The sequence below is a fragment of the Medicago sativa genome, chromosome 4 (assembly GCF_051527215.1).
Source record: "Medicago sativa cultivar Bolivia chromosome 4, Bolivia_mono, whole genome shotgun sequence".
Classification (NCBI taxonomy): Eukaryota; Viridiplantae; Streptophyta; class Magnoliopsida; order Fabales; family Fabaceae; genus Medicago; species Medicago sativa.
In genome coordinates, this window is record NC_140752.1 from 51574913 (window position 1) to 51587921 (window position 13009).

At 39.0% G+C, this 13009-nt stretch overlaps 1 protein-coding gene across 1 annotated transcript; it reads left to right on the forward strand.

The window, feature by feature from the left end:
* The first annotated feature begins 10733 nt into the window (after positions 1–10733).
* On the forward strand, positions 10734–12149 carry LOC146929704 (uncharacterized). Its single transcript, XM_085707390.1, has one exon. It carries the CDS (start codon positions 10734–10736, stop codon positions 12147–12149), a length of 1416 nt encoding a protein of 471 aa, XP_085563516.1.
* Positions 12150–13009: the final 860 nt, after the last annotated feature.

Consider the following 13009-nt stretch of genomic DNA (forward strand, 5'->3'; position numbering starts at 1 on the left):
TGGGGTTGAATTAGTCATTTTTGCAAAAGAAAGTCTAAGTATTATTAGAATTCATTAAGGTTTTTATTTAAGAAAAGAAAAGGAAAATTCAATGGGATTTTGATCCCAAAGTTTATTTGGAAAATTATTTGAGTGAAGTTGTTCATATTTTTTTGGAAAAGGGAATTTTTCTAAGTATCGCGATTCCTAAGCATACCTCTAAAAATACATTCCCTAAACATACATCTAAGGCATGCATACCCTAAACACACATCTAAAATATCTATGTGATGTGTGTGCATGTGTCAGTGCTTGTGTCGGTGTACATCATTAGAGTCCATTGTCCTTTACATATGCCCTAGTTTACATTCTATGGTCTTGCAAGAAATTAAAAGCATAAGGTAAAGTACAAAAAAAAAATACCTAAGTTTTTACATGCTAAATCTTGACATGAAGATTAAAGTGCAAGAAGTGAAAGGTAAAGAAAGAGAAATGGAATATGATGTAAAATGCTATGGAAAAGAGACATGGAATAAAAGGGGTTAATAGCACAAATGGTATACTAGCAAAAGATGAAGCGAGTAAAATATATAGCAAGCAAAAACACATTGAAATTTGACACTTTTTAGATATTTTGAAAGGATAAAAACATAGAAAAATAAGGCATTGAGATAGGAGTAATCAAGGATCATACGCATGTATTTTGGCACCTTTTGAAACCAAGAAAATATCAAGAACAAAGGGAAGATTAAAATTCAAGCAATTAACATAACACTATGCCTAAAATAAATCATTACGGCTCTTGTAAAATATTGATTCGAATGGTCCTAATATCATAGCAAAATCTCTTTAGTCATGATACAAGAATCAAAAGCATTAATATCTCACAATATTCATGATGATTCATATAAGCATACTTATCACATTTATTTCTACATTTTGATCAAGATTCAAGTACAAACTTAACAAACAAACAAGAATGAAATTCACATACATTTTTCATGCTTTGGATGTAAAATTCAGCGTGCACAAATTCAAGAAACACACAAGAAAAACTATGCAAGAAGTGCGTGATTAATTTGGAGTTCTTTTACAACACTTTAACGAAAATGAATATTATTGGATCAACGAAGAAATCAATATATTTCCCACATTTTTAGACCCAAATTAATCATGTACTAATGCAAAAACAACTAGAATTAACAAGAAAAGCATTGCAAAATTTTAGAAAATTTTAGTACAAAAATTGATCAAACAGGGGTGTTGTCATACCCCAATTTTTGACCTAAGGATCCTACATACATACACTGACACGTGTCGTTTGACTCTGTTCAATCTTTGACTTTTCAGTGAAATTTCGACAGAGAAGTATTGTAAAATACCTCATTTTTTGGTTCCGAGTCGGACCCCATTCTTTCTTTGCTTTATTTTTATTTTCTAATTTTAATTTCCATCTTTTATTTTAGTTTTTAATTAATTTTAATTTTTGTTTTGTTAGAATCTTTTTTATTATTATTAGTTATTATGTTCCTTTTTTTTTAGTCGTTATCCTTTCTATATCCTTTTTCATTTTTTTATTATTTTTGTCCAATGGTAACAATAAAAAATCCAAGTCCAAAACAACACAGCCTGTCATGTTTCGTCCAAATCCAAATTATGCTTCATCTGCAACAATTTAGGAACACGCCTTCTTTTCATCATCCTAATCCCAAAGCCACTGATTTTTCTGCATATGATAAACAAACCCTAATCTCTAAACTTAAGACTATAAAAGCAATATGCACATACAGTCATAGGGGAGGCCAAATCTTCAACGCACAAACAACCAAGTTACATAGAAAGCACGCAATTTTTTCAAAGGCCGATTTCACACCAAAGACCTGCAATCAATCGCAAAAGAAAGGGGCCAAAAATTCATCAAAACGCCACAAACAACACCAAATCACAACACACAATTTCGCATCCAATAACCTGTCAAAAACAATTTCACGTACAGAATAACCATTTTCATCAACACCAAGAAACCCTGCAACCTATAGCAATTTTACACGCACAGAACAAGAAGCTTGCGTCAAACAACAATCCATCAACCAAACCAGCTTCATAAACCTAAACATACATCTAAACCAATCCGCACATCTAATCTTTCCAATACCAATCACTAAACCGTAACCCACAGACCAGCAATCGCAAATCATCACAACACCACAACCCATAATCGTAATCTCAATTCACAGCCTCAACCATTCACGCAATCAGGACAGAACAACACCAACGACCATCAATCTCGACGTTCAATCCACACCACAAACCTCCGGCAGTACGAATCCGAAACAAGATCGGACAGAAGCATGAAGCAAGAGTGAAGCTGGATCCAAAAGCCAGAGGAGAAGTCGAATCCCACAGGTTCAGTTTTAAAAAGGTAGTATCTCTAAAACTTTCGATCTACGACTTTAACTTCTTTTTTTTCAACGTGCAACTCATGTTCCTCAGCAAGTTACGACGTTTCCTCCAGCTGTCGTGACCTACTCAGCACCCGCTGTTCATACTATCCCACAACATGAGGAACCCATCTTCCATTCTGGAAGTGTGGGGGCCTATGACAGGGTTGATGACCTACAAGAGAAGTACGATGAGATGCAGCGAGAAATGAGAGCTCTCCGTGGAAAGAAAGTGTTTGGGAAATCCGCTTATGATCTCTGCTTGGTGCCAAACGTCCAGGTACCCCACAAGTTCAAGGTACCAGATTTCGATAAGTATAAGGGGAACTCATGTCCCGAGGAACATCTAACAATGTATGTGAGAAGAATGTCTGCCTATGCCAAAGATGATCCAGTCCTTATCTATTTCTTTCAAGAGAGTTTGGCTAGTCCTGCTTCAAAGTGGTACATGAACCTAGACAAAACAAAGATTCGAACTTTCCGTGATCTGTGTGATGCCTTTGTAGAGCAATACAGTTACAATGTGGACATGGCCCCAGACCGAAGTGATCTTCAGGCTATGACTCAGGGAGACAAAGAAACATTCAAGGAATATGCTCAGCGGTGGAGAAATTTTGCTGCCCAGGTCAGCCCGCGTATAGAAGAGAAGGAGATGACCAAACTTTTCTTAAAGACTCTCAATCAGTTCTACTACGTAAATATGGTCGGAAGTACGCCCAAGGACTTTTCTGAGATGGTTGCTATAGGTGTACAGTTGGAGGAAGGAGTCCGAGAAGGACGATTGATCAAAGAAAGCGTTCCCGCTAGTAGTTTGAAAAAGGAAGAGCAGGAGGTTAGTATGGTGAAAGAACATCCTCAGCCACAATATCCTCTGCAACCGTATCAGCAACAGCAGCCTCGACAACAGGCTTCAAGGACACAATTTGCCCTGATTCCCATGAAGTATGCAGATTTGCTTCCACAATTGCTCGAAAAGAATCTGGTCCAGACCAAGGCGCCTCCTCCGGTACCTGCAAGATTGCCAGCATGGTATAGACCTGACCTTTTCTGTACTTTCCATCAAGGGGCACCTGGCCATGATATTGAACATTGCAATGCAATGAAGAAGGCAGTCCAAGATTTGATCCGGACCAACCGTCTGACCTTCTAAGACTTAACACATGGAGTGGTTAGCTGTAATTGGGTCGATGTTGATGTCTTCTTCCGCTACTCTATTTGTTTCCAGTGATATGTTTGTTTGTTTACTGTCTTTTTCAAAAAAGATCCTTTCGTCCCGCCCGAGACAAAAGTGAAATTATGTAGGGCTTTTTGCTTTAAGTATGGTCATCATTAATAAAAAGGTCGTTTTGATCCCGACTTTGCTTTTATTTTGTGCTTTTTCTTGGAAAATGGTAATACAAAAAACCCAAAAAAATAAATTTCATTCTCAAATATCTGCATAATTATAACTTGTCAATAATCAAATCATGCATTAATAAACCCGTTGAACACATTAACTATATGCTCTCTCCCGACTTTGAACTCCCTGTGTCCGAAGATGAAGAAGAGGAAAATGAAGAGACTCAAGACAATATCTCTCGTATACTGGGGCATCTTAGCTGTCGAAGTTGCAAACAAAAATCAAGAACATTGTTCAGAAGATGGCAGTCACTTACAAAAACTGGTATGAGATGTTACCATTGCCTCACAGGAGTATCATGCTTCATTACATATTTCAACAGGGGCAGCCCCCTCCTTCCCTCAAGTATACAACATGGAAACCCTGCCTCCCGCAGAGGTCGAAGTCCCGTCAATAGGAGTTCTGCTGAAATCCCAGCTTGATTGAACTTTAAATGCATGACGACCTTGTACAACTACATCAAAAGAGGTTGCAACAAAGTTTCAACAAGAGGGTTCGTCACCGTGAAATTTCAAGAATGGAACTTTGTACTACTTTCCAACCAGACTCTAGGGGCAAGTGGATGCCTAACTATGAAGGTTCGTGTGCAATAACTTCTACAACTATGGATGGTGACAAACTCACGCGTTCTATGAATGCCGGTGCAGTCAAGAAATACTCTGTCAAAAAAATAAAAGCTCGATAAGTCGCGAACATAAAAAGGCGACTTAGGCAAAAATGAGCGTCTCGGTGGACTGAAAACCCGAAAGGGCGGTCCAGGAAAAAGTTAGAGACAAAAAGAAATGATGATTATCCTGATAGATTGAAATCCCAAAAAGGGCGATCTATGCAAACGTTAAGGATCACGACAAGTAACTGCATCAGTCAGCACAGTCCACTTGGGGCATCCAGTCGTCAAAGACCTCCGATTCGAAGCATCTGCAGATCAAAGACTTGGAACAGGGGCATTCAAAGTTGTCAGGGAGAATAACGGTTATTGTGTTCAATGTACCTTTAAATATGTTTACCATTTTTCAAATTCTTCAAAGATCCGTGGAGCCATGCCATTGGCAGGTCACCACTCAATTCATCAAAATTTGAGCCTGTGCCCATTTATTTGGAACTCTCATTTATTCTATTTGCAAAATTTCTTCTATTTTTGATGGCAATACTTGAAGCAAAAATTTTCAAAAAAATACAAAAACTTTTTACATCTTTTGAAAAGTGTGAACAACAAACACACTCTCTTTGAACTCGTGAGTAGTTGAAGCGTACATCAACATCCGCCTCGAGAACGGTTACACTCCGAAAGGGAAACATGGCTAAGCACAATAGAGAGGACCTCTGCTTTGAGCGAGATGCTGTCACAGTCCAAAAATACAAAAATAAATACAAAAATAAAAGCTCGCTAAGTTGAAAACCCGAAAGGGCGGCTTAGGCAATAGAGAGCGTCCCGGTGGACTGAAAACCCGAAATGGCGGTCCAGGCAAAAATTAGGGGCACAAAAAAGGAATATATTCCCGGTGGACTGAAAACCCGAAAGGGCGGTCCAGGCAAAAGTTGGGGATTTTCAAAAAAATATACAAGAAAAAACATGACTGTTGACGCGTACTAGTGGAAAGACACTCTGTGCCGATTTACAAATGGCGACTTCTTCCAGACTTTTGATCATCAATGGGCTTTCTCCCCAAAAGGCATCAATTGCCACCTTGTGTCAGGCTTCACCCCATCAAAGGCTCAATTTGTTCACAATAATATCATCTCTAAGGAAGTTTGCCGAGTGTTTGTACTGCGATGTCATTCCGCCTCCCATCTTACCTGTCTTGTCTCGTTTCGCCGAGTCTCACCTGTCGTATTCACTTATACAGTTATACAGTCATACAAAGTTGTACATACATCCATACAATCATACATTCATACAATCATACATAAATACTTTCACTTATTCATACATTCATACATAACATATACGCGGCATCATTCATACATGATCGCATTAGTCACCAAAATCTTGTTTCGGTCTTGTCCCTTCAGTTCGATCTTTACTTATCATTATGTCAAGCCGCAAGTTTCTACACCTGAACATCTAGCGTTTACCTTCTTATCATCAAAAGTGCCATCCCCAGTGTGTCTGGTCCAGAGATGTCACTCATTATAAGCCCGGTGGATTCCGGCGAACTCTTACAAAGCCGAGTGGATTCTCGCTAAAGCCGAGTGGATTCTCGCAAAAGCCGAGTGGATTCTCGCAAAATGTTTACAAAGCCGAGTGGATTCTCGCAAAAGCCGAGTGGATTCTCGCAAAATGTTTACAAAGCCGAGTGGATTCTCGCAAAAGCCGAGTGGATTCTCGCATATGTTTACAAAGCCGAGTGGATTCTCGCATATGTTTACAAAGCCGAGTGGATTCTCGCAAATGTTCATCTTGTTTCAAGCTGCCAATCCTCTTGAGTCTACTTTTCATCTTCTTTCAAGCTGCCAGTCCTAAACAACGGACCGCTTAAGTTTGCTTTTTATCTTATTTCGAGCTGCTAGTCCTATACAACGGACCGCTTGAGTTTGACTTTCGTCACAATGAACAGTTTGAAATCACATTTTACTTCCTCGACGGTGTCATCCCCAGTTTATCTGTTCAAGAGATGTCACTAATCAAATCAATCAATTTCAAGTGGCTGGTTTCCGACAAAAGGACAACTTGAACCCTTTCAAAAGTGTCATCCCCAGTATATCTGTTCAAGAGGTGTCACCAATCAAATTTAACTTCAAATGTCAGTTTCTACAAACCATCAGTTTACAAATACATTTCAAAATTCCAAGTGTCTGTTCAAGATTTTGTTTCCTTTCGTTTGTCTTCACACAACTGTCAATACGGTAGTAGACAAGCATTTTCCCCAGCGAAACTACATTCCCTCTAGCAGAGTCGGATCCCTTTTCTTCAACAAATTTGGGTATCCCGTTGTTGTTTCTCGTCTCGGTCGAATCATATTTGTCATCCTGCATTCATACTTGCATCACGAGCATTCATATCATCTTAGGTCCAAAATTGGTGTACTTTCTATTTAAGTCTCTTCGCTCCGATCGAATTAAAGATTCCATCTTCAAATCTCCGGATGAAGAAACTTAAATAGGGGCATCTGTCATACCCCAATTTTTGACCTAAGGATCCTACATACATACATTGACACGTGTCATTTGACTCTGTTCAATCTTTGACTTTTCAGTGAAATTTCGACAGAGAAGTATTTTAAAATACCTCATTTTTTGGTTCCGAGTCGGACCCCATTCTTTCTTTGCTTTATTTTTATTTTCTAATTTTAATTTCCATCTTTTATTTTAGTTTTCAATTAATTTTAATTTTTGTTTTTTTAGAATCTTTTTTATTATTATTAGTTATTATGTTCCTTTTTTTTAGTCGTTATCCTTTCTATATCCTTTTTCATTTTTTTTTTATTATTTTTGTCCAATGGTAACAATAAAAAATCCAAGTCCAAAACAACACAGCATGTCATGTTTCGTCCAAATCCAAATTATGCTTCATCTGCAACAATTTAGGAACACGCCTTCTTTTCATCATCCTAATCCCAAAGCCACTGATTTTTTTGCATCTGATAAACAAACCCTAACCTCTAAACTTAAGACTATAAAAGCAATCTGCACATACAGTCACAGGGGAGGCCAAATCTTCAACGCACAAACAACCAAGTTACATAGAAAGCACGCAATTTTTTCAAAGGCCGATTTCACACCAAAGACCTGCAATCAATCGCAAAAGAAAGGGGCCAAAAATTCATCAAAACGCCACAAACAACACCAAATCACAACGCATAATTTCGCATCCAATAACCTGTCAAAAACAATTTCACGTACAGAATAACCATTTTCATCAACACCAAGAAACCCTGCAACCTATAGCAATTTTACACGCACAGAACAAGAAGCTTGCGTCAAACAACAACAACAATCCATCAACCAAACCAGCTTCATAAACCTAAACATACATCTAAACCAATCCGCACATCTAATCTTTCCAATACCAATCACTAAACCGTAACCCACAGACCAGCAATCGCAAATCATCACAACACCACAACCCATAGCCGTAATCTCAATTCACAGCCTCAACCATTCACGCAATCAGGACAGAACAACACCAATGACCATCAATCTCGACGTTCAATCCACACCACAAACCTCCGGCAGTACGAATCCGAAACAAGATCAGACAGAAGCATGAAGCAGGAGTGAAGCCGGATCCAAAAGCCAGAGGAGAAGTCGAATCCCACAGGTTTAGTTTTAAAAAGGTAGTATCTCTAAAACTTTCGATCTACGACTTTAACTTCTTTTTTTTTGAAATTTTGAGTTTGAAATCGAGTGTAAGAAGAAGAATAGAAGAAGATAGAGTGAAAAAATCGAAAAAGCCTTAACCGCGGCGGCGCCGCCGTCGACGACGGCTAACCGCCGCGTCAAAGTTCACCTCCGACCACCTTTCTCCATCTGAGAAGAAGAAGATAAGGTAGAGAGAGAAGAGAGCGTGTTGCTCTATTGAGAGAAGAGAGAGAAGCCTTTGCAAAAATGAATAAAATCTGCCAAAAACCCTATTTATATGCTACCCATGACCCAAACCCATTTCATTAACAAAACCGACCCACACACCCAACCGACCCGGTTCGGTTTGCTAAGCCCAATTACCCCTTTATTTTTTCTACTTGCTGCTTAATACCCCCTGCTTGCTTCCTGCACCCCACCTTTGCATTAATTTTCCATTTTATTTCATGCATTTTAAATTCTCTTGCATTGTTTATTATCTTTTCAGCATGCTATTATTTCTATTATTAGTTTAGGATGCATGATTTATTGTTTATTCCGCCGTATAAACTTAGTTTATGTCTTTTTTTATCATCGCATATGATTTAGATTGTCTATTAGGTTTGAATGTAAATAATTCATGCATTTTTGGTTTAGCTTTTGCATTTCATATTTTAATTAAGTTTATAGTTTCTTGCACATGAATTAGAATGTAAATAGGCCTCGAATGTAATTTATTTATTTTTTCTTGCAGACCATAGAATGTATTAATTGGTTTTTGTAATAGCTTAGGTGCATGGGTGTGTGAGTGGGTGTATGTTTTTTATGCTTGGTAGTTTAGGTAAAAGGCCCTTGTGGTGGTCCAACGCCACCATGGGGTCCCTACGCTTTTATTTCTTTATGCTCCGTTAGCTTATTTTTATTCTTATCATTCAAAAATAACAAAAACATGCAAATACCAAAAAAAAACATAAAAATATTTTCATAAACAAACCTTGATCTTAAATCAAGTGACGTCTTTTTTTGTTTTATTTTCTTAATCAAACTTCAATCAATCTAATTATATTTCAAGTCATTTTTTCTTTAATATAAAAAATACAAACAAATTCACTTTGCCACTTGGCTTTTCATTTTAAAACCTTTTTCAAACTAATAAAAAACACACAACCAATCAAACGTCAGTTTTTACCATGAACTACGTGATTTTGATCCTTCACGGGTACGTAGGCAGAGGACCTTGTCCTTCCAAATCAATAAAATGTAGATAATTAGGTCCTCCCTTTTCCATTTTAAATTCCCTTCTTTTTTTCAAAAAAATAAGCAAGTTATAGCGCACTAATTAAATAAAACCAAGAGGTTCCCGTAGAGTACTACGGAGATAAAGGGTGCTTGCACCTTCCCTTTATGTAACTAACCCCCGGACCCCCCAATTTAAATAATTTTTTCTCAAAGTCGTGAAATAATAAAGTGAGTCAATAAGCTAATCAAATAGCCTTGATCTCCAAAAAATGACGCGACAGAAATGGCGACTTCACTGGGGACCCCCTAAGAGGGTTGAGCCTAACTTGGTCTTATTCAATTTTTGTGCTATAACTTGCTTTAAAAAAATCAAAAAATAAAAGATGGAAATACGTGTATGTATATTCTCTCCTTCTTCTTTCTCCTTTCTTAAACGTGAGTGGTGAGATAAGTCCTACACCCGGACTTGAGAGAAATTTAAGATAGGACGGTGGTATAATCATAATGCCTTGCCAAGAGTGAATTTTGGTTTGTGACACATGTGATAACCCCACTCAACTGAGGAATCTTGGAAGTATACTATGTTGACATGAGTATTCGTGTTTGGCATGTCATTTTCAAGTGACTGTTGAAAGATGAGGACCTTTAGTTACCTTTAACCCCTCTTGGCCTTTTAGGACGTGGTGCGGTGGCTAATCATGAGTAATCTTGGTTTAGTTGACACGCGATACCACACTCAGACGAGACTTTCTTACGAACATTATTGGAACAGAAGTATTTCCGTAACCTGATAGTGTTCGGAAGTGGTTGATAACTCTGGGAACTTGGTAGAACCCTTGTTACAAGTGCAAATGAAACCATAGTCCTTACCAAATGGCGTTGTTACCCTTGACTCCAACATGTGGACTTAACCTCACCATGTTTTCACCATTTGTGTTAGCATAATCATGCATACATGCATTCATTCATAAAAACTTTTTCTCAACAAAACATCGAGGGACTTAGATAAGTTCTTGTAAACATCAGAGGCGTGGACCTTATAAAGAGGGACACCAAGGAACACAATTTCAAAAGTCTTAAACTAGACCTTAGCTTTGTTGGGGACTTTGTCTTTGGCTTTGCTTTTTCTTAAGAGAACTGTTCGTAATATTTCAAATTATCAAATGAAACAATGTTCCTTATGATGTTTACAATTACTTTGACAAAGTCCCTCAACAAAAAAATTGTGTCTATTTTTGCATAAGCAGCATGCATCATGTTGCATTTCATAGTCTCAATTCCGAGTCTTACAAGTTTTCCTTCTCCATAAAAGGTCAACCCACTTCAAAAGTGTCATGGCGTCCTCGTCCGAAACCAACTCGCATCTACAACACTTGAGCAATCATAAAGAGAAGATGGAGTTTCTCGAGCAAGAAAATCAATTGCTCCATGAAGAAATGGCAGCCATGCAGACTAAAATAAACGAAATGACTGAATTGATGAAGACACTGACGGTTGCCCAAGCACCTCCACCTCCTCCTCATCCTATCAGGACTCAAGCCGAAACTGTTTCTACTGGCCCTGAATGGATGTTTTGTGCCGATACTCCGGAGTACTCTGCTCCACAACGTTCCGTGCCCTGGTTCCCGCCTCTTACGACTGGCGAAATACTCCGTCCCATTGCTTGTGAAGCTCAGATGCCTACTTTTCAACGTGCAACTCATGTTCCTCAGCAAGTTACGACGTTTCCTCCAGCTGTCGTGACCTACTCAGCACCCGCTTTTCATACTATCCCACAACATGAGGAACCCATCTTCCATTCTGGAAGTGTGGGGGCCTATGACAGGGTTGATGACCTACAAGAGAAGTACGATGAGATGCAGCGAGAAATGAGAGCTCTCCGTGGAAAGAAAGTGTTTGGGAAATCCGCTTATGATCTCTGCTTGGTGCCAAACGTCCAGGTACCCCACAAGTTCAAGGTACCAGATTTCGATAAGTATAAGGGGAACTCATGTCCCGAGGAACATCTAACAATGTATGTGAGAAGAATGTCTGCCTATGCCAAAGATGATCCAGTCCTTATCTATTTCTTTCAAGAGAGTTTGGCTAGTCCTGCTTCAAAGTGGTACATGAACCTAGACAAAACAAAGATTCGAACTTTCCGTGATCTGTGTGATGCCTTTGTAGAGCAATACAGTTACAATGTGGACATGGCCCCAGACCGAAGTGATCTTCAGGCTATGACTCAGGGAGACAAAGAAACATTCAAGGAATATGCTCAGCGGTGGAGAAATTTTGCTGCCCAGGTCAGCCCGCGTATAGAAGAGAAGGAGATGACCAAACTTTTCTTAAAGACTCTCAATCAGTTCTATTACGTAAATATGGTCGGAAGTACGCCCAAGGACTTTTCTGAGATGGTTGCTATAGGTGTACAGTTGGAGGAAGGAGTCCGAGAAGGACGATTGATCAAAGAAAGCGTTCCCGCTAGTAGTTTGAAAAAGGAAGAGCAGGAGGTTAGTATGGTGAAAGAACATCCTCAGCCACAATATCCTCTGCAACCGTATCAGCAACAGCAGCCTCGACAACAGGCTTCAAGGACACAATTTGCCCTGATTCCCATGAAGTATGCAGATTTGCTTCCACAATTGCTCGAAAAGAATCTGGTCCAGACCAAGGCGCCTCCTCCGGTACCTGCAAGATTGCCAGCATGGTATAGACCTGACCTTTTCTGTACTTTCCATCAAGGGGCACCTGGCCATGATATTGAACATTGCAATGCAATGAAGAAGGCAGTCCAAGATTTGATCCGGACCAACCGTCTGACCTTCTAAGACTTAACACATGGAGTGGTTAGCTGTAATTGGGTCGATGTTGATGTCTTCTTCCGCTACTCTATTTGTTTCCAGTGATATGTTTGTTTGTTTACTGTCTTTTTCAAAAAAGATCCTTTCGTCCCGCCCGAGACAAAAGTGAAATTATGTAGGGCTTTTTGCTTTAAGTATGGTCATCATTAATAAAAAGGTCGTTTTGATCCCGACTTTGCTTTTATTTTGTGCTTTTTCTTGGAAAATGGTAATACAAAAAACCCAAAAAAATAAATTTCATTCTCAAATATCTGCATAATTATAACTTGTCAATAATCAAATCATGCATTAATAAACCCGTTGAACACATTAACTATATGCTCTCTCCCGACTTTGAACTCCCTGTGTCCGAAGATGAAGAAGAGGAAAATGAAGAGACTCAAGACAATATCTCTCGTATACTGGGGCATCTTAGCTGTCGAAGTTGCAAACAAAAATCAAGAACATTGTTCAGAAGATGGCAGTCACTTACAAAAACTGGTATGAGATGTTACCATTGCCTCACAGGAGTATCATGCTTCATTACATATTTCAACAGGGGCAGCCCCCTCCTTCCCTCAAGTATACAACATGGAAACCCTGCCTCCCGCAGAGGTCGAAGTCCCGTCAATAGGAGTTCTGCTGAAATCCCAGCTTGATTGAACTTTAAATGCATGACGACCTTGTACAACTACATCAAAAGAGGTTGCAACAAAGTTTCAACAAGAGGGTTCGTCACCGTGAAATTTCAAGAATGGAACTTTGTACTACTTTCCAACCAGACTCTAGGGGCAAGTGGATGCCTAACTATGAAGGTTCGTGTGCAATAACTTCTACAACTATGGATG

Coding starts and splice junctions, on each gene's coding strand:
- LOC146929704 (XM_085707390.1), top strand. CDS start 10,734: ATGGAGTTTCTCGAGCAAGAAAATCAATTGCTCCATGAAGAAATGGCA.